At 45.4% G+C, this 22,628-nt stretch overlaps 1 protein-coding gene across 1 annotated transcript in view; it reads left to right on the top strand.

Annotated features, from left to right (window-relative positions):
- The window catches only part of NMNAT2 (nicotinamide nucleotide adenylyltransferase 2), a 214,885-nt gene that overhangs the window by 165,467 nt on the left and 26,790 nt on the right, over positions 1–22,628 (top strand). Inside the window, exons 5-8 of the mRNA XM_068986288.1 lie at positions 15,324–15,412; positions 16,207–16,274; positions 18,474–18,552; positions 22,158–22,284. Of these exons, the coding sequence (XP_068842389.1) occupies positions 15,324–15,412; positions 16,207–16,274; positions 18,474–18,552; positions 22,158–22,284 (363 nt within the window). The remainder of the gene's footprint in view (positions 1–15,323; positions 15,413–16,206; positions 16,275–18,473; positions 18,553–22,157; positions 22,285–22,628) is intronic.

The raw sequence follows: 22,628 nt of genomic DNA, 5'->3' as shown, positions 1-22,628 counted from the left end.
CAGAATTCTCCAGGCAAGAATACTGGAGTAGGTAGCCATTCCCTTCTCCAGGGGATCTTCCCAACCCAGGGACTGAACCCAGGTCTCCTGCATTGCAGGTGGATCCTTTACCGTCTGAGCCAGGTGCAAGCATTGCAACGCTGCAGGGAAGGGTCCGAGGTCCCAATAGGGATTCTCCCCTGCCCCGAAGTCCTATAACACTTAAGGTCTCTGCTGTTCATTTTGGTATTGATTAAGCAAAGGATGTTGTGTGTATTGGAAACCTAAGCTCCCCGGAGGTGGGGATTGTGTCTTTTACTTCTCTATGTCCTGTACAGCACCTGGTACAGAGCCTTGAACGTAATAAACACTTCATTACATTTTTGTTAGGGAATGCCTAAGGTTCAGTTTGCTAGGCCACAAGGATGGTTCCTTTAAAAATTACATTTTTTTAACCTCTGATCAGGAATAACTCTGCCTAAAGGGATTCACTCTTTTGGTTTCTTCCTTTATTAGCCAAAGCTTTCTAAGATTTAGAATGTTTACAAACCCAGACTGCCTCTGTGAAATTCACAAACAAGGCAAATGCCCGCAGCTTCAACTGTGAATACAGCTCAGAAGGGGTCATTTCTGCTTGCAGCGGAAAAGGAAAAATCAGGTTAGCGTAGATATCCTGACCGCAGTGTTTCCTCTGTTAACTTCCCACAAGAGGAGAGTAGATTACACACCATCCAGGCTCGCTGAGCAGCCAGGAGGCAGGTGAGACATGTCTGTCTCATGAATTATTATTAATGGGCAAATCATCCGTGTTGTGTCTGTCCTCGTCTCGTGGGTCCAGCACAACCTGTCAGGAGGGGAGATTTACCTGGTCCCGAGTGGCCTGGAATGAGTGGGGAGACAGTTGATCCTTGGGTACCAAGGACAGGACACGACAATCCTACTGGCAGCCTCGGCTCCTCCTCTGGGAGGATAGGGGCAAGAAAGGTGGATCAAATGGAGGGCGGGTCAGACCTGAGTGTAAAATCTGAGAGTGATTTGGCTTTGTCCCTGGGACGGAGCTGATGGACAAAAATAGACCACATCTTGGGTAGTTTGGCATGAAATTAAATTCCAGGGCCCTAGCTACAGCTTTGCCAGTAGGCTACCTGCCAATGTCCAGAAATGCCCTTGTCATGCAAAGTGGATATAGCGGTGGAGTAGAAGAAGGAGGAAGGATTATAGTGGGTCCTACCACTGAAGGACTGCTCTATCTGTGTGTGTGTGTGTGTGTGTGTGTGTGTGTGTGTGTGCATGCTCAGATGTTCATTCATGTCTGACTCTTTGTGACCCCTTGTGTCTTCTGCATTGGCAAGTGGATTCTTTACTCCTGCACCAGGTCCCTTGCTATTCAAAATATAGTCCACAGATCAGCAGCATTGGTCTCATTTGGAAGCTTATTAGAAACACTGCATCTCAGGCAGGGCCTGGAATAGGATGAGACCGAGGAGGATGGCCCCCTCCAGTGCAAAATTTAAGGGGCCACCCCCAAACAGAGTAATCAAAATGAATAATGTTTTTTAAAAATAAAAATTAATGCAAAAATCCATGATGAGGGATAATATCATAATTTGAAATGAAGACAGGATCTGACCTCACACTTGAATGATCCTCCCCCTCTCACCTCTCCCTAATTCTGGCCCTGATCTCAGGTCCCATCCCAACCCTTGGAATCAGAATCTGCTTTCTAACAAGATCCCCAGAGGCTTCACGTGGACATTAGCTTGAGAAGCACTGCTTTCAACATCTGCCTGGCCACAACAACCCCAAATCTTAGAATCCAGATAGTAACAAAACTGGAAAGAGATGAGGAGATAAATTTCCAGAAGCATCTAACCCCTGAGTTTGCTTGCCATTCGCCTGGATTTGCACACTGCCACCTTAAAATTATACAGTGGTTTGTGGTTTAGCCTGACCTCTTTAAAGACATTTTATTTTGAAACAATTATAGATTCATAGGAAGTTGCAAAGATAGTATGGAGAGGTGCCCTCTGCCCAGTTTCCTGAAATGCTTGCATTTTGTGAAGAGGAAATTGACATTGGTATAAAGTGTATGTATTATAAAGTTATTTGTGATTTTATCACATGTGTAGATTCATGTAACCAACACAGTTAAAATACAGAACTCATCCATCCCCACAAACATCTCCCTGGCCTGGAGCTATAGCTTCATAGTCACTCCCACCTCCCTTTTCTGTACCCTCACGCCTAACCATTAGCAACCACTAATCTATATAATTTCTGAGAATATTATATAAATGGAATCATACAGTATGGAACCTTTTGAGATAGGCCTTTTTTTTTTTCACTCAATGTGATAAGCTGTTGAGCTATTTCAATTGTGGCATTTACAATTTTTTTTGTTTGTTTCAGATCAATTTGTTCCTTTGTGTTGCTATGTGCTATTGCATGGTATGGATGTACCACAGTCTAACTGTTTACCTAAAGTGTTTATTTTACTTGTTTACTGCATTTGGTTATTATAAGTAAAGCTGATGTGAGCAATCGTATATAGGTTTTTGTGTAGACATGTTTTCATTTCTTTGGGGTGAATACCCAGGTGTGCAATTGCTGAGTCATATGGTAAGTGGATATTTAGTTCTTTAAGAAACTGCCAAACTATTTTTTAGAGTAGTTTGCCATTTTACATTTCCACCAGCAATGTATCAGGAACCCAGTTTCTCCACATCCTTGCCAGCATTTGGCCTTGTCATTCTTTCTTCTTTTAGCCGTTCTATTCGTGAATAGGGGTATCTCCTCCTGGTCTTAATTTACGTTTCTTAATGCTTAGGGATATTAAACACCATTTCCTGTGTTTCTTCACCATCCACTTGTCCTAGTCAGTGGAATGTCTTTTCTTGTCCGTTACCCGTTTTCTAGTTGGATTGTTTTTCCACTGCTAAGTTTTGAGTCCTTTCTATGTTCTAAATAGGACTCTTAAGACATGTGGATGCAAACGTTTTCTCCCAGCCTATACCTTGTATTTTCATCCTCTTAATAAGGTCTTTCATAGAAAAAAAGTTTATTTTATTAAAGTCCAGTTTACTGTGGGTTATTTTCCTTTTATGCATCCTGTTTTAGGTGTCTTGTTGAGTCTTCACCAAGCCCTGGACCCAAAGATTTTCTCCCACATGTTCATCTAGAAGTTTTATAGTTTTTCATTTCACATGATTTAAATCTGTGATCCATTTTGTTTTTTAAAAAACTTAATTTATTTATTTTAATTCGAGGCTAATTACAATATTGTATAATCCATTCTGAATTAACTTTTGTATATGAGATTTAGGTCAAGTTCAGTTTGTTTTTATTTTGCTTTTGGTCTGTGGTTGTCTGCCGGGGGCCAGCGTGAGGAACTCCACCCATGGCAAAGGTCATGAGGAAGGAGGCTTGGCATACGCAAAGGCGTGATCAAGCCTCAGGAAACCCCCTGTTCCCGAGCATCTAACCCCAAAACCAGAGTCTGTTTTATGCTCTCACCTACACCTCTGACTTTACGGGGGGCTCTCCCCCATAACCGTTTCTCTCGGAGATGCAGCTCCAAGGCAATAAAAATTCCTGGGTGTGACAAAAGTGTTTCAGTTTACGGACTCCTCTGAAGGTTATCTAGCCCACCTGTATAGGTTAGTCCGGCCGCATGTGATTTACAGCCTCCCAATCTGAGAGGCACGAGATGTTTTAGACTTACTAAAGGCAAATTATTTTGGGGAGTTAGAAATTATTAGTATAATGGGTTGGTTAGGAATTATATTGGTGAAGGGTTCTTCATTTGTTGTGTCAATAATTGCTGCTAATTCCCTGCTCTGGGTGGGACAAGGATGTCTCAGGTCAAACCTCTCTGCTGACAGACTAGCTTGTGTGACAGGATTATCCATACTGCTGCCACTAGGCACATGATTGTTTACTACCTCTCAACCGTAAACAGCACAGAGAGTTTTGGAGTATTTTGAGAGTCTTAATTAGCATAGGGCTTTTTCTTCTTGTTGAGTCAATGATTGCCGCCAGGCCTCTATATCCTTAGGCACCTGGGAATATATTAATCAATGTATTTGGAATATAGCAAAGGAAATATAGTAGTTTTTGATGTTAGCAGTACTAGACTTTTTGAGTTAATGGATTTTCTCTTTTGTAATAGATCACTGTACTTTGTTATAAATCACTGTGTCCTTGCTATGTAAGAATGTAACTTTATCATATCTTAAGACTAAACAGATCTTAAGAGGAGCATTGGTGAAAGGATTTTCATTTGTTGGGCTGATGTTTGCTGCTAAATCTTCATGTTCCCTACCCTTATAATGAATATAACTAGCATATAGGAAGAAATAAGTATTAACCTTTAAGCATATAAGAAGAAATAAGTATTAACCTTTAAGACTAATCATGTTAACCTTGGGTTAAATAAATTCCTTTCTTGATTGTAACTCACTACACCCTCACCCTATAGGAATGCAACTTTATTTGGAGGGTGGTGCCTGGTTTAAGAAAAAACACTTGGAAAAAATAAGTTTTTTGGTTATCAGAAAGAAAGGATCATAAAATGTCAGCAGGTCTCACTCATGGCCAGAAGATGATGTACCTTTTTTTATACATTTATGTGAAGCACCTGATTATGATAAAGGTCAGGACTGCTGACCCCCGCGTGACTCTGTATTCATCCCTATGTGTAACAAAAGGTATATAAGCAAACCCAAAAATAAAGAAATCGGATCAGTTTCCGGAAAGACTGATTCCCCCATGTCGCTTCTTTCTTGCTCCCGTTTTTTCTGGCTGAATTCCCTTCTGGAGCATGGATGCTATTCCACGTAATCCAAGTTATTCAGCCTCTTTTTCTCCACTAATATTCCTACTACACTATCCATTTCTAATCTCTCTATATCTGTGATTAAATATGTATTTTTCCAAAGACGCCGACTCCGTCCCCCCACCTTCGAATCACCCTGGATCCACCGGGGCTGGACCCCGGCAGTAGTCCTGTTGCTTCAGCACCATTTATTGAAAAGATAGTCCTATCTCCATTGAATTGTTTTTGCGCTTTTTCAGAATTCACTTGGCCTTCCTTGTATGGGGCTATTTTTAGATTCTCTGTTCTATTTCATTGACCTTTGTGTCTAACTCTCTGCCAATACCTCCCACTTGATTTCCATAGTTATATAATAGTATTTAAAATTTGGACAGATTGATTTTTCCCACTTCATTATTCTTTTTTTTTAAGGTATTAACTATTTAGCTCCTTTACCTTTCCATATACATTTTAGAATTATTTTCTCTTCATTTATGCAAAAAGAAATCCTTGCTGAGATTTTGATAGGAAATGCATCAAATTTATATGTAAATTTTGGGAATTAATATCTTTGCTATGTTGAGTCTTTTAATCCATAAACTATTTTTTCAGAGTAGTTTGTCATTTTCTGTTGTATGACTCAACATTTATTTAAATCTTCTGGGATTCTTTCATCAGCATTTTGTAGTTTTTAGCATACAAGTTCTATGTCGTTTTTAAATTTTGTTTAATTTTTAATTGGTGGATAATTTCTCTCCAATTTTGTAGTGGTTTCTACCATACAACAATGTGAATCAGTGGTAATTATATATGTATGACCCCTCTAGGTCATCACCGAGCACCAGGCTGGCTCCCTGTGTTATTCAGTAGCTTCCCACTATCTATCGTTTTACTCATGATATGTACATGTGTTAGTGCTACTTTCTCCGTTCATCCCATCCTCACCGTCTCCCACTGTGTCCACAAGTCTGCTCTCTACTAAGTTCATCAGTACCATTTTTCTAGATTCCGTATATATTTGTTAATATATGATACTTGTCTTTCTCTTTCTGACTTACTTCACTCTGTATAAGAGGCTCTAGGTTCATCCACCTCCCTACAATTGACTCAAATTCATTCTTTTTATGGCTGAGTAATAGTCCACTGTATAAATGTACCACAACTTTTTTACCCATTCATCTGTCGATGGACATCTAGGTTGCTTCCATGTCCTGTCTACCGTAAATATTGCTGCAGTGAACACTGGGGTACATGTGTCTTTCAGAATCCCACATATGTTTTATTACATTATTCCTAAGTATTTTATTTTTGAATGGTTATGTCATCTTGTATTTTTTTTCATTTATTTATTTGGCTGTGTTGGGTCTCGGTTGTGGTTCACGGGATCTTTGTTGCAGCAAGCAGGCTTCTCTCTAGTTGTGGCACCTGGGCTCTGGAGCACCCGGGCTCAGCAGTTGTATCCCGCAGACTTAGTTGCCCCAAGGCATGTGGGATCTCAGTTTCCCAACCGGGGATTGAACCTGCATGCCCTGCATTGGAAGGTGGATTCTTAACCACTGGACCACCAGGGAAGTCCCAGCCATCTTGTACTTTAAATTTCAATTTCCATGTACTTTTTGCTAGCATATAGAAATGCAATTGATTTTCTTATATTGATTTTTTCTTAATATGTGTATTTGATTGAAGCATAGTTGACTTACAGTGTTTCAGGTGTATAGCAAGGTGATTCAGTTTTACATATACACATATATTATTTTTGAGATTATTTTCAATTGTAAGTTATTATAAGATATTGACTGTAGTTCCCTTGCTATACAGTAAACCTTTGTTGCTTGTTGCATATATATATATTTTTTTTTTTTAATTAGAAATGCCTCAAATTCTATTCATACTAAGTCAGACAAGTAGAGTCCAAAATGTCATAAATTTTTAAGCTAGGCAAAAGTTCATAAGTTTTCTAAAATGTATATATTATACATATTATTTATATGTATGTATACAAAAGCTTTTCTCCATCTCTTCTTTTTTTCTTGATGTTCTTTCCCAAGCCTTCTTATGTTGATCTTTTACCTTATCATCTTATAGAACTCACTAATTACTTCTTAGAATTTTCTTATTGCTCTCTCAGGATTTCTAAGTGAGACTTTCATGCCATATGCAACAGAGACAGATATTTTCCTTTTTGATCTCGTAGTCTTTCAGTTCTTTTTCTTTCTTTACTGAGCCAGCTAGAACTTCCAGCACCATGTTGAATAGCAGTGGTAAGAGTAACCATCTTTTCCTTGTTCTTGATCTTAGGAAGAAAGCATTCAGTCTTTCGTCTTTAAGTATGATGTTTGCTCTAAGTATGATGATGTTCTTTATCATGATGAAGAAGTTCCTTCTATTCCTACTTCTCTGAGTTTTTATCAAGAACGAATGTTGAGTTTTGTCAGCTGCTTTTTCTGCATCAGTTGATATAATCATGTGGTTTTTCTTCTTTAGCCTGTTAATGTGATGAATTACACGGAACGATTTTTCAAATATTGAAACAGCCTTCTGTCTCTGGATTACATGACACTTAGTCATGGTATATAATTCTTTCTATATACAACTGGATTCTATTTGCTAATACTTTGCTAGTGATTTTTGCATATTTTATACTCTCTTTGCCTGATTTTTATATCAGAGCAATACTGGCTTCATAAAATCAGTTGGAAAGAGTTCCTTTTTCTATTTTCTAGAGAAATGCTAGGATTTTTTTAAAAAATTTCAGCTTTATTAAGGTATAATTGACATATATAATTTTTAGATAAAGTGTGCATTGTGGTGATTTAAGTACACATTGTCAAAAGATTCCTCTCATCTAGTTAATTAACATATCTGTCAGTCACCTCACATGTTTATTTTTTGATGAGAACATTTAAGTTCTACACTCTTAAGCAAATTTAAATTATATAATACAGTGTTACTGCCATGCAGTGATTGCAATGTGCAGTGATTTATAAGAAAAATATATGTGGTCATTAGATGTCCACATATACATTTTTTATATATATTTGCTCTTTGTGCACAGTCTCTTTCTTACAGCTCCCCAAACTCTTGGACTTTCCTGAGTGATAAAAGCAACGGGAGCATATTTTATTTTAATACTTGGTCTCTTTCCTCAGTTCCTTTCTGCCACAACTAGGCTGCTATTGATGAGGTGACTTTTGTAAAGCAACTGATAATAGAAGGCAGGGACTTTCAGTTCCACCCTCTGATTTCTGGGGAAGAGATGGGGATTGGAGGCTGAATCAATCATCAGTAGCCAATGATTTAACCAATCATGCCTAAATAATGAAGTCTCCGTTAAAAACCCAAGAAGCCAAGGGTTCACAGATCTTCTAGGTTGGGGAAACAATGCTTCCACATACCACTGTGCCATGTCCCAAATTCCATGAGACCCTAAACTCCATGAGGACAGAGGCTCCTTTGTTCTGGACCTCACCACATGTATCTCTTCATATGGCTGTTGACTGGTATCTTTTAATATCCTTTGTAATAAATTGGTAATCTAGAGAGTAAACAGATTTCCTGAGTTCTATGAGTTGCTCTAGTAAGTTAATCAAATAAAGGAGGCCATCATGGGAGCCTCTAATTTATACCCAGTTGGTCAGAAATACAAGTTAACAACCTTGACTTGTGACTGGCATGTGAAGTCCAAGAACTATGTCATGGGTGACTCCAGTTTGTAGCCCTTTGGTTGGTCAGAAGCATAGTAACATGTGAACTTGGAATTTGGTATCTGAAAGGGAGGAGGCAGTCTTGTAAGACTGAACCCTTAACCTGTGGGATCTGATGCTATCTCCAGGTTGATGGTGTCAGAATTGAGTTGAATACTGATGTGGGTAGCCTTTCCCTTCTCTGGGGAATCTTTCCAACTCAGGGATTGAAGCCAGGTCTCCCCCATTGGAGGTGGATTCTTTATCAGCTGAGCTACCAGGGAAGCCCTAGAATCAGTTTACTTATCAATCAGTTATCGCCATGCTTTACATTAGATCCTTCTGTAGCATTAGGGTTTTTGGTTTGTTCATTTGTTTTTCTGGCTGCCCTCAGACTTTGTTGCTGTGCACAGGCTTACTCTAATTGTAAGGTGGATTGCTACTAAGGTAGTTACAACTAATTGTAACCCTGGGTCAGGGATTGAACCAGTGTCCACTGCATTAGCAGGCAGATTCTTAAACGCTGGGCCACTAGGCAAGTCCCAGTAGCATTGGTTTTAATTCTTTAAATGTTTGCTGGACTTCTCTAATGAAACCACATGGGCATTATGCATTTTTTATATTTAGAATTTGACTTGATCTTCATAACAACCTTGCAAAAAAGGCATTTTACAAATATGAAAACTTAAGGCTCAGAGAAATTCAGTGACTTATCCAAGATCCAGAAATCTTATGAACCCAAGTTCAGTGTTGTTTCTACAGTATTGTAGTTCCGAGTTACTAATGGATACTACTACATAGACTTTTCCCCCATATAAAATCTCTGCTGCTAGTGCTACTAAGTTGCTTCAGTCGTGTCTGACTCTGTGCAACCAAATAGATGGCAACCCACCCCCATCCCTGGGATTCTCCAGGCAAGAACACTGGAGTGGGTTGCTATTTCCTTCTCCAATGCATAAAAGTAAAAATTGAAAGTGAAGTCGCTCAGTCATGTCTGACTCTTCGTGACCCCATGGACTGCAGTCTACCAGGCTCTTCTGTCCATGGGATTTTCCAGGCAAGAGTACTGGAGTGGGTTGCCATTACCTTCTCCGATAAAATCTCTATGGGGAAAAAAAAATGAATGTAATTGTATCTGCTCCTGGCCATTTTTGTTTAGCTGGGTTCCAGTTTTTTTCTTGCCTGACATTCCATTAAAATTAAAGGATAATAAAAGTTATGACCAACCTAGATAGCATATTCAAAAGCAGAGACATTGCTTTGCTGACTAAGGTCCATCTAGTCAAGGCCGTGGTTTTTCCAGTAGTCATGTATGGATGTGAGAGTTGGACTGTGAAGAAGGCTGAGCGCCGAAGAATTGATGCTTTTGAACTGTGGTGTTGGAGAAGACTCTTGAGAGTCCCTTGGACTGCAAGGAGATCCAACCCAGTCCATTCTGAAGGAGATCAGCCCTGGGATTTCTTTGGAGGGAATGATGCTAAAGCTGAAACTCCAGTACTTTGGCCACCTCATGCGAAGAGTTGACTCCCTGGAAAAGACTCTGATGCTGGGAGGGATTGGGGGCAGGAGGAGAAGGGGATGACAGAGGATGAGATGGCTGGATGGCATCACTGACTCGATGGACATGAATCTAAGTGAACTCCGGGAGTTGGTGATGGACAGGGAGGCCTGGCGTGCTGCGATTCATAGGGTCGCAAAGAGTCGGACACGACTGAGCGACTGAACTGAACTGAACTGAACTGAACTGAAGGCAACAAGTGAATTGCGGACTTTAAAACCTAGTGCTATTAGTACATGTCTGGTCTGAAAGACTGATTACGTGGCATTGACACATCCAACTGAGGAGACCCAGAGGCAAAGCAAACAAGACGTCTAGAGAGAGGAGGAAATCCATGGTCCCGCAACGTTCCCTGGGAAGTTTTCGATGGGTCTTCTTCCTTTGGGTTTCCCTCGTGGTTCAGGCAGTAAAGAATCCATCTGCAATGCAGGAAACCTGGGTTTGATCCCAGGGTCAGGAAGATCCCCTGGAGAAGAAAATGGAAACCCACTCCAGTATTCTTGCCTGGAGAATCCCATGGACAGAAGAGCCTGGTGGGCTGCAATCCATGGGGTCACAAAGAGTCGGACAGGACTGAGCGACTAAGCAGGCACACACGCATTTCTGCCTTTATTCCTCACCACCTGGCCCAAAAGTTCCTGCCAGGAATGACTGTCTCCTTTAAGGTAGGATTTTTCACCACTTCACTATCTGTTCTGTGAGTTTCTCTTCTAGTTCAGAGCATATCATTCCTCGTGTTAAACAGCCTTCAGTGATTCCTTACTATCTCTACTTCTCAACCTTATGGTTATTGTCAGTGTACGTCTGTTGTTTTCAAACTTCAGCGATCAGAAACATCACCTGCTGCTACTGCTAAGTCACTTCAGTCATGTCCGACTCTGTGCGACCCCCTAGACGGCAGCGCACCAAGCTCTCCCGCCCCTGGGATTCTCCAGGCAAGAACACTGGAGTGGGTTGCCATTTCCTTCTCCAATGCATGAAAGTGAAAAGTCAAAGTGAAGTCGCTCAGTCGTGTCCGACCCTCAGCGACCCCATGGACTGCAGCCTACCAGGCTTCTCCATCCTTGGGATTTTCCAGGCAAGAGTACTGGAGTGGGGTGCCATTGCCTTCTCCGAAACATCACCTAGGGATACTAATTGTAAAAGTGAAAGTGAAAGTCACTCAGTCATGTCTGACTCTTTGCAACCCCATGGACTATACAGTCCATGGAATTTTCCAGGTCAGAATACTGGTGTAGGTAGCCCTTCCCTTCTCCAAGGGATCTTCCCAACCCAGGGATCGAACCCAGGTCTCCTTCATTGCAGGTGGATTCTTTACCAGCTGAGTCACAAGGAAAGCCCAAGAATACTGGAGTGGTTAGGCCATCCCTTCTCCAGCAGATCTTCCCGACCCAGGAATCGAACTGGGGTCTCCTGCATTGCAGGTGGATTCTTTACCAACTGAGCTGTCAGGGAAACCCTAGACTAAGTCTCAATCCCAGATATTTTGACTCAGAACTTGAGCAGGACCTAAAACCCTGCATTTTAATAGTCTCTCCCTGGTGATTCCGACCAAGTGGTCCACAAAATGCATGTTGACCAGTGACACAGAGGTCACACCCCTTGGCCTGGCTTTCAGGGCCCTCACAAGTCTGATGCCCACTTGCCTAGCCAACAGTATCCCTCCCTTACCCTCACCCCACCCCTACCAGCCCCCGACAGCCTAACCCTCGTGACTAAGACTAAACTAGTGGATGAGCTCTTTTTACATTGTGAAATTTCTGGGTATTTGCTGGACTTCTTGCTCTCCTTGGAAAGACAAAATTATCTCTCCTGTCCCTTCTCCCCTTTGCTCTAGTGTCTCATAGACTTGTTCAAGCAGTAGGGTGCCACACATGCCTAGGTTGTGAGCAGCTTTTTACTTAAATTTATGACTACCAGAATAAAATACACTAGACAATATTTTAACAGTTGTTTCCATTAATTATGCATAAACATACATATGTATGTATTGCGTCAGGATATAAAATGTGTTTCTTACTGTGGATTATAGTAAAACACTACCACCGAGAACAACATTGAAAGCCGTGGCTATAGCACTCACCCGATTTGTCTCTCATTAGAGCCATCAGTATAGCATTCTGTTTCTCCATTATTGTGAACCTGTGGAGAATAATAAATAAAGCCACTCTTATCCCTTTGCCATCCAGCATGGTATTTTGTGCTCAGTAAATGTTAAATGAATTGAATTGCCTGCATGATCACCATCGTGACTTTTCTGGGTTTAACTACTTCAGATCAAGAATCCTTTTTTCAGGGTTAGGGTTGGGGCTGTTCGTTTCAGAAATTGCTTCTTTGTGAGGCAGTGAGCAGTGGAGCGTTGCCAGGGGAAGTGACTGCTCATATTGGCCAGAGGAAAAGGGTAGTGTTTTCTAAGGCAGTGAGGTTGCTTGGTGCAACCTATTTCTTTTGGAAATCCCTGTGTGTAGCCTGAGGAACAGAGCTTGGCTCTCTGGATCAACGTAGCCCAGTGGAAAGAACCCCTAAGGGAAGGTGGCTACATGAGTCTTCTAGGTATGAGCACTTGTTGAACATGTATTGCTCAATGAACAAGTCACTATACCGAGTGCTTAAGAGCCTAAGAAGTCTTTGGCATGGGAGACGAACTGAGCGACTTTTGGAACATGGATATGTTTTCTTAAGCCTGCACAGTGGCAATTGAACAAGCCAAGGTTGTTGTTTGAATGTAAATCATCTTATTCTCAGCTTGTTCTCACGTGTATGTTAATTGCACATCTTCTTATGAGTTTGGGACCTCTTCTCTACAGCAAAGTCCCCTGGCTTTGAAGAATTCTGTACAGAAGAGGAGCAAAGACATACACTTTCAGAAATAATTTCTGGACCAGATCCCTTGAACAGGGTGATCAGGGAGCTAGTAGGTCAGTAAGTCTAGCAAAAGGAGATGTTGCCAGGGCAGGCATGCCGGACATGGGGTAGAGCTGAGCTTCAAACACAGAACTTGGGAAAGTGGAGAATAAAGAGAGGACGCTCTCTGTAAGACAGGGAGAGGAAGGAAGGTCTGGCTTATTGCGGCACGGGATCTGTGAGAGCCAAAGGCCATATGAAAATGATCCTGAGGAAGCCTGGGGTATAAAGGGCAAAGGGAAGAGGGGAGGCTAAAGAATTTATTCAGATTTCAAAAACTTTTTGTTACAGGGTCTTCAGTTAATCCTTGACCTCAAAGTTAAATTTGGAAGTTAGTGAAATAGTATCAGTCATCTTTTAAAAGGCAAAAGTGGCACACTTGTTAGAATGGTTCAAATAGGAAAACAAAACTGGTAATACTGAATGCTGGTGGAGCAACAGGAACGCTCATTCATTGCTGGCGGGAATGCTAAATTGCACACCCGCTTTGGAAGACAATTTGGCAGTTTCTTACAAAATTAGACATACTTTTACCATATGTTCCCACAATCATGCTTCTAAATATTTACCTGAGTTGAAATGTATGTTCACTCAAAAATCTACACGTGATTGTAACATCAGCTTTGTTCATAATCCGTGAAAACTGAAAGCAGCCAAGAAGATCTTCAGTTAGTAAATGAATAAACAAACTGGTCTGTCCAGACAATGGATTATTATTCAGCAATAAAAAGAAATGAGTTCTCAAACCAGGGAAAGACCTGGAGGAAGGAACCTTAAATACAAATCGCTAAGTGAAAGAAGTCTGTCTAAAGAGGCTACATGGTGTATGGTTCCAGCTATTTGGCATTTTGGAAAAGGAAAAAATACAGAGAGAGTAAAAAGATCAGTGGTTACCAGCAGCAGTGGGGAGGGAGAGAGATGAATAGGCACGGCACAGTGGATTTTCAAGGGGAGAAACTATTCTCTACGAAACTGTAATATGGACACGTGTCATTATGCATTTGTCAAAAGCCATAGAACCTTACAACACAAAGAGTGAATCTCAACGTAAACTGTGGCCTGTAGTTAATAATACTGGGTCAACACAGGCCCATCAAATGTAACAATTATACCACACAAGTGCAAGGTTGTATAGGGGTATAATAGGGGAAATGGAGTGTGGGGGAGGTCAAAAGATGGGGGATTGAATACATAGAACTCTGTGTACTATCTGCCCAATTATTCTGTACATCTAAAACTATGCCAAAAAATAAAGTTTACTATTATTTTTTTTAAGATCTCTTTAAAAAAAAAAAAACTCCAGGATTTCACACTGAAAGAAGGAAAAGGCAAATGTGATGAGACTTATTTATTATTATTATTTTTTTTTTTTTTAAAGAAACCACAGAGAAGATACAATTTGTTTTTTGGGGTTGAGGAGGGCGGGGCTGTGCCGGCTCTTCTTCATTGCAGTGTGTAGACTTCTCTGGTTGCAGAGTGTAGTCTCTAGAGTGCACAGCTCAGTCGTTGCAGCACGCGGGCTGATGAGACAGCTTATTTTTAAGTTACAAGAGGGCCAGCAAGGTAATCCCAGAACCTTGCTTGTAAACGACACAGACAGTTCTGCTGCCCAAGGCCCTGGTCCCTTACAGACTCCCTCGCCTATTCAGTAAATCCATGCCACCTTCCCTCAGCTCTAGATGCTCAGTGCTATTGGATTTGCACAATGAGCTGCCCTAGAAGAAAGATGGAACCAAAGCCCTTCACCCCTTCTTAATTAGCTGTATTGGCTCATGAAAATGAAATTGGGCTTGTCTGGTAAATTTGAAAAAGCAACATCACAGATTATTTTCAGCAGAAAAAAAAGGGGGAGATTTTCTTTGGCTGAACTTTTCTCAACCAACTGTAATGACAGTTTTCTGGTCTGATTGTTAATTCTCCCTAATTACGTAGAAGGCCCTTGAAATTTGTTTTGATGGATTTCCTCTTCTGAATAACTAGATGAAGCAATCAGCCCACCTTTCATATTATAAGAAGGTTCTTCTTTTTTCTTTTTTAAAAATGACTCCTCCGCTTTGGAATAATTTCTGCTAGTGATCGTAGTGGTAAATTCCAATCAGTTGATTTGAGGCAGGTGCTTGTTTTAAATCTCTCTAAACTCTTCCAACACTGGACCTTTAAACCTGGATTAATCCCCTTGAGTTCTAAATCATTTTGCTTTGGGAACTGAAATCTGGTTCCAGCACCTTTTGAATCACCCACGTTTGCTTTGAAAGTTGGCACTTTCCATTTAAATGGCAAGAAAGATGGGGAATAAGCCTTACAGAGCTGAAGGTATTGATTTCAACGATCCCCTTTAACTTACACCTTTCTTCTTTATAATATGAGGTTTTCTTCTCTTAATTAGAAAGAGCCAGGGATTATCTGCACAAAACTGGAAGGTTTATTGTCATTGGCGGGATCGTCTCTCCTGTCCACGACTCCTATGGAAAACAGGTGGGTTTCTCCTTTGTCTCCATCCTCCCTAACCCCTGTTCCTGACCTGATGATGCCACTGGCATAAAACTGCCCCACTGCCATCTCTGCTGCGATTCTTAGAGATGCAAAACCCCCAGTAGCAGGTGTCCTGCTTCCCGTCTCTGGACCACAGTCAGACCTGAGCCAGTGGGAGTTGGGCAGCAGCTGGGAGAAACAGCTGCCCATGCCCAGCCCCAGTCAGAATGCGCTAGGAGCGGAGCTGGCCCCCCTGCTGAGGGCCAAGGATGCCAGACTGGTGGCTGGTTATGGGCCGGGCAATCTTTCCTGGGATTTTAGGAGAAAAGGCCTCTGCCTCTTATAATCTGATTTACAATTCATGTTCCCTTTCCTTCCCTCCCTGCCACACATCTCAGGAAATCTGGACGCTGTCAAAGTCCTTCACCTCCTCCCCCAGATACAACCTGGTGGGCTCCGGGGAAGTCACCCAGCCCGATGGAGCCGGGAGACCAGGTGGCACTTGCCATGTTGTCTCATCCCTGTGCTGGGCACGCCCTGGCTGCCCTGGTCGGCGGAGGCTCTGACTCTGATGGGGAGGGGCGCGCACCACTCACACCCTCCTTTCTCTTCTCCCCGCTTGGCACGTCTGCTCCATGGCTGTGTGTGGCAGCCAGACATGTGGAGGGCTCCCACTCTCATTCTCTGTCAGCCCTGAAAAATGGTGCACTTTTATAATGGGCTGGCTTGGGATGGCATCTTGGGGAGGCTGTGGGGAGCAGGGCCGGCCTCTCAGCGGTCGCTCTGTTGCTTCCCAGGGTCTTGTGTCGAGCCGGCACCGTCTCATCATGTGTCAGCTGGCCGTCCAGAATTCCGACTGGATCAGGTAGGGTGGGCCTGAGGATGCCAGAGTGGGCGGCCCTGGGACTCCCTGGGGCTGGGTGGGAAACAGGAAGGGTCCCACAGCAGCTTGGAACCCACAGGAGTGGGGAGCATGGGGGAGATATTAGCCCCATGCAGGCGATAATCATGTAAACATTGTGGGGTGGCCTAACTGGTGACTCATTTTTTTAACCAAGTCATGGAGCCCGTGAAACTAAAGAGGGAGCTTTCAGTGTTTCATCTGCTCTGGCACCTGTGGACTTAAGAGTCTGCTCAGAGTTTCCAAAAATATCATGGGGATTGGGGTGGAGCAGGGCCAGAAAACTCAAAATGCCTCTCCGCTTCCATCCCCACTCACTTCCATGAGCTCTTCACTACCTCTCAGGGAAGGTTCCCGGCCTTGGCTATTTTCCATTCCTGTTCAGGCTCCCTAGGGCCCCGTGCTGAGGGCGGGACAGAGGTGTGTGTCGGGGGCTGGTGGGGAGGTGGGTATGAGTGCACACAGCCTTTCCCTCAGAGGGTCCCTGGATGGTCCCCTTGCTAAGATGGCAGACACCATTATCCGCTGAGCTGGCTGTGTAATTAACGCAGGCTTCCACTAATTATGCTAATTACGCTCCCCACAGCTCCTACAGTTATAATTTGCATGAGAAGATGATGATTTAAAAAAAATAACGACACACCATGTGTCCCGTAATTCCCCCTCATGAAAGAATAAGCAGCACCTAGAGGTTTCCATGAAAGGAAGGAAATGAAGGGCCGCTGACCTCAGAATGAGGGCTGCAGAGAGTTAGCAGGGGAGAGATGGGGTGGGCGGAAATGAGAGCAGTGAAGGGAAGCAAAGATGATAATTAAACGGTGATCCGTGCCATTTGTGTGCAGTGATTTGTGGGAGCAGCGCATGCCCTTTATAGACTTTCTCATCCCCCCCCCCCACCCACCCACCACCGCCCTGAGATAGAGGTGAGGTCGGGAGACGGCTTAGGAGAAGTCAAGGAGCTTGTGAAGGAAGCACATCTGTGGTCAAGTCTGGGTAGAAGTGAAGCCTCTTAGCTCTGCCCATCATGATCTCAGGGGAAAGAAGTGTCCAGTGGGACAGGAGATGGTTCCCGCTTGTCTGTGATTAGAAGATTCTGAAATAATTCCCCCTTTCCTTCAACACATATTTACTGAGCACGTAGTGCACGGCTCCAGGGGCTGGGAACATCAGAATTTTGAGAATTGAGATCACCAGAGAGGTTGAAGCTAGCTCTGAAGATGGGGCCTGGGCCTGAAAAGCCCCTGGGCACCGAGGAACCTGTTCAGCCAGGTCCGGGGTCTACCCAGCTCAGAGAGGAGGCCTGTCTCAGGTCAGGGATCTGAGAGGGTCAGGCTCAGGGCAAGCCAGGTGCTCTGAGCATTTTCAGTTCGTGAGGTCTGTCTCTGGGAACCCTAGTTGTGCTGCCTGGTGGGAGGTGACGGAATGCTCAACTGCTGAGAACGTGTTTGAGAAACGTCCCAGTTTAGCAGCTCGTTAAGTTGGTAATGAAGCCCGAGCGCTGCCTCCCTCTGGGCCTGGGTCCTGGCTCACTTCACGTCCCGGGTGAAGCAGGAGTGGCCGGTCTGGGGACTGTGCCTTCCACTGTGGCTGCCGCACCCACCTCCATGCCCATCACCCACCCCACCACACGCAGGAGCCAACACGGGCAGTTTCCCCAGTTCAGGTACCTGCAGTCACCACTTGATAAGGGCGTGGCTAGTTTCATTCTTATCAGAATCCTATAAGGTCCAGAAGAGAATTCCCCAGAATGGGAGCAAGATGCTATTCTAAGCACTCTGCATGTACAACTCACTGACCCCTTTTAATTACTCCACAGGAGAGTTATTATTGTTATTCTCATTTTACAAATGGGGAAAGTGAGCACCCAAAATCACATAACTTACGCAAAGCCCCACAGTTGGGAGGGTCTGGTGCTGGTATTAAACCCGGCCAGACCAGTGCCAGCATCAGTTCATGTAAGCCTGTAGCATTTTCCTCTCATTTTACAGAGGGGAAACTGAGGCTCAGGAAGGTATTTCAAGCTCATGTTTTATTTGATTTGCGATCTGAGTACACGATATGACCAACTCTGTGTAAGCTTTTTGAGCTCTGCCTTTGGAAGGAACCTGTAAGCGAAGAGTGTGAGAATGGAAGCCAAGGGAAGTTTGTCTTTCCGATCGTCAGGGTGGACCCGTGGGAGTGCTACCAGGACACCTGGCAGACGACCTGCAGCGTCCTCGAACACCATCGGGACCTCATGAAGGTGAGCTGGGCCGGGCTCTGGGCCGGGGGCCCGCAGAGGCCAGGCAGCCTGGGAAAGGCGGACTGCCCCAGGTGTTCCCAGCTTCTCCGCCAGCCGTGGGGAGACCAGCTCTGAGCAGCATCCAGGAGGGCAGTGAGACTGGGAACCCAGAACAGCCCCAGAGCCTGCTCCCTGCCTTGAACTCCTCCTGAATATGACTGGGGGCAGCTTTCATCTCCCGGCAGCAAGTTCAAGGCCGGATTCAGAAACCCTGCAGCTGGGAAACTTCACAAAGTGATAAGAGAAGGAGGAGAAAGGAGCGCTGGGTAGGGGCACAAGGGGCCAGGTCCTCCCACCGCACCTCTAGAGGACCCGGCAGTCCCTTTGCCTCGTGCTTGCCAGGGCTGCAGTACTGCATTCCTACAGGCGTTGTACATCAGGCACACTCTTTCCTTCTCACAGGAGTCCACGCACAGACAGTGTGTTCTCACCTCTGATTTATTTGTGGGTAAAAGGAAGCATGGGCTTCCGTCTTGGCTCAGTGCTAAAGAATCTGCCTGCCAATGCAAGAGACGGGGGTTCGATCTCTGGGTGGGGAAGATCCCCTGGAGGAGGAAATGGCAAACCAGTCCAATATGCTTGCCTGGGGAATCCCATGAACCCACCAGAGGATCCTGGGGGATGACAGTCCATAGGGTCACAAAGAGTTGAACACGACTTAGTGCCCAAACAACAACAACCAGGAAGCGCAGAGAGGTGAACCAGGGTATCTTAGGACCCACAGTGACTGCCTCGCCCACCCTGACAGCTGCCCAGGGCTTATGGCCGGGTGCAGCGACCGAAGAGCTGGTTGCTAGGTAAGCACAGGTTCCACGCCAGCCAACAGCACCAGTCGGCATGTGCAGAAAGTACCCTTCACAGATGGATGCCAACCCATCAGCTCTACCGTGACAGGGTGAAAAGCAGTGCCATTGATGGCAAGAAGCCCGGCCCACGGAGACAAGACGCAGGGCTCCCTGCTCGCCTCCACTGGTCCTGATGCAGGGCCCTCCCCCCGCCCCAAACTGTGATCAGAGTGGATCATCCTGACACAGGGAGCGCCCCGCTCCATCTGTGTTCACGATCAGAGGCCTGTCAGAATCTTCTCCTTGGGGAGCTCTCAGCGGCCTCAACCATCCCCCTACCCCGACTCTACCCACTTTATTTGAACAGACGTGGACCTGGGACTCCAGACCATCCAGGGAGTTAAGAGCGAGAGGAGTAGAAAGGACAGGCTGGCTGGTGCTTCATCTATTAAGCTGAAGAAAACCGAACCCCCTTCTCTCTGCTTTGAGAACCCTTCTAAGACATCCTGAGTCCCCTCGACAGGACAAGGTGGTCCTGCTCCTCTGGGCTGGTCTCAACAACAGCAGTAATAAAAGACATCCTGTCTTACTGTATAAGGATGTATCCGTCAGGGCAGGCTAAGATACACAAATATCCTTCAGATCTCAGTGGCTTCACAGAAGCTTATTTCTCACACTATGGGTCAGCTGGGGGCACTGCTGGGGGGCTGCACTCCTTTCAGTCACCGGGAGCCTCAGGCTGAGGAATCAGGGACCCTGCAGGCATTCCTGAGCCCTGGCTCTGCCCAGCCAGAAACCCTGGCTGCTGTTCTGCTGTCTAAAAGTCTGGGCTTCCCGAACCCTTCCTCTGTTACTCATGCCCAGAGGCATCAGTCTGGGCCTGAGATGCTTGGCCAGGAGCCACAGCTGTTGAGTGATGGTTACAAGCCAGCAGAGAATGTCAGTTCTGATGGCCCCCCACCTTGGAGCAGGAGTGGGAGCTTGGAGCTGCTGGTAAATCTCAGTCTCCCCGGTCCCAGCATCAGGCCAGGGTTCCTGGCATGGAAAGTGGGCCTGTCAGAGAGATAGACACGGGGCTTAATAGGCAAGGCAAGGCTGTGAGAATGTGGGAGCCTCTGGAGGGCAGAGTGGGGCAGGTGGCCAGGACATTTCTTCTCCAGCGCCGAACAAGTTGAATGGGACTAATGATGCGTGCCGCAAGAGCAAGACATTCCTTGGCTCCCAGACTGAGAAGGTGGCATTTTTCTTTTCTGGAGGTGAAATCATAATAAAAGGAAGGCAAGCTATCCCTTCCACTCGACCAGCCACAGCCGGCCAGAGAATCCCACAAAGCAGGCTGAGATGATCCCGTGATCCCCAACCTCGGCTGGCTCCCAGATGGAGCAGGATGCTGTCGTGTCCGTCTTCCATTGCAGAAGTGACAAGTCAGCCCACAAGATCAACGCCTGCTCTTCCAGGGCTCAGAAAGACTCAAGTGCCGCTCTGCCTCCAGGGTGGCATGTGGAAGATGCCTTTGGAGGGTCACCCCAGCCCTGGGACCTGGGGGTCCCTTGGCAGCCTGTGTGCTCAGTCATGTCTGACTCGTTCCGACCCCGTGGACTGTAACAGCCCGCCAGGCTCCTCTGTCCATGGGATGTCCCAGGCAAGAATGCTGGAGTGGGTTGCCATTTCCTCCTCCAGAGGATCTTCCCAACCCAGGGGTCAAACCTGCATCTCCTTCTTGGCAGGTGGATTCTTTACCCTTGAGCCAGAGGGACTCAGTAATCCAGAAAGGGTGGTGGGCCAGGGATGAGGGGAAGCTGGCTCTCAGGGAAGGGACTTTGAATAAGCAACAGCCCTGTGAAGCTCAGCAGATTGAAAATTCATCCTTTGTTTTTCTGTGGCCCAGAAGCTGCTCTTCCACCCTCCACGGGCCAAGGCTAGGGGCGGGTGGGGGGTTGTTTCTGGGTCAGCTGTGAAGAATGCTGTGTTATCAGCTCTGTGTTTGCTGTGGCACTAAGGGAAGCAGCAGGCCAGATAACACAGCACAATGGATAATACACAGAGCATTTCCGTTTGGCTCTGGAATGTGTATTTACACTCTGAGCAGGCGCAGAGTTCCCAGAGCCCCGCCTCCCCCTTCCTGCAGTGCAGACATCCTGCTCCGCCCAGCACCGCTCCCTAGCCTGGCCCTGTCGCTGGCATCTCTGGCCTGGCACCGCTCCCCGGCCTGGCCCTGTCACTGGCATCTCTGGCCTGGAGAGGCAGCAGGTGGTGATAGCGCCTGGTGTTTGTGTGACCTTTCCCGAGCTTGCACAGCCCTTCTGCAGACATGACCTCATTTTGAGTCCCATGAAGCAGGCGGGAAAGGCACATGCATTCTACGGAAAGTCACAACATGCTCAGTTTCTGCCATGTGCCAGATGTTCTAAAGGCGCTCCATGTATGGTCGCTCGTGTAAGCCCGCCACAACCCAGAGAGATGGCTCCTGTTGCGCTGTCAGTGAGGCATTCGAGCTGAGGTTCAAGACCAGGTAAGTTAACTATCCAAGGTCACGCAGCCAGAAGGGGACAGAACTCAAACTTGAACCCAAGTCTGTTCAACAACACATCCAGGGCATTTCCCAGGGAGTCATCTCTCCTCTTACCAGCCTAGTGTAGTCTAGGGCACAGCTAGGGTCGAGAGCCCTCCCCCAGTCCACTGTCTCAGCTCTGGGACACCCCACCCTGATGGCCAAGCAGATGAGTGTTTGGGGATAACTGGAAAAGACTTCACTGACTGTGCCCTTCTTCCTCCCCGCAGCGGGTGACTGGCTGCATCCTCTCCAACGTCAACACACCCTCCATGACACCTGTGATCGGACAGCCCCGAAATGAGACCTCCCAACCCATCTACCAGAACAACAACGCGCCCAGCAAGCCCACCGCAGGTAGGGAAACGCTGGTGTAGAGCAGAGGCTCTCGAACTTCAGAATCGCCTGGAGTTCTTGTTCAAACTCAGATCACTAAGCACTGTCCCAGAACTTGATTCAGTAGGTCTGGGAGAAGGAAGAGAATTTGCATTTTTTAAAAGTCGATGGTCCAGGGACCATGCTTTGAGAACCCGTAAGAAACAGCATCAGAGAGAAATAGTCACAGTGATAGAGACAGATTCGGGGACAGAGAGACAGGGGTTGATGGTATGTATTTTAACATAAATATGACTGCCTTAACTGGGAATTAGAGGTACCAAAGGGAACATTTTCCTCTGCCTTTTCTAAGGAGGTTGCGCATC

The sequence above is a fragment of the Capricornis sumatraensis genome, chromosome 14 (assembly GCF_032405125.1).
Source record: "Capricornis sumatraensis isolate serow.1 chromosome 14, serow.2, whole genome shotgun sequence".
NCBI lineage: Eukaryota > Metazoa > Chordata > Mammalia > Artiodactyla > Bovidae > Capricornis > Capricornis sumatraensis.
The sequence above is the reverse complement of the archived record's forward strand: the minus strand, read 5'-3'. Positions and strand labels throughout refer to the sequence as shown.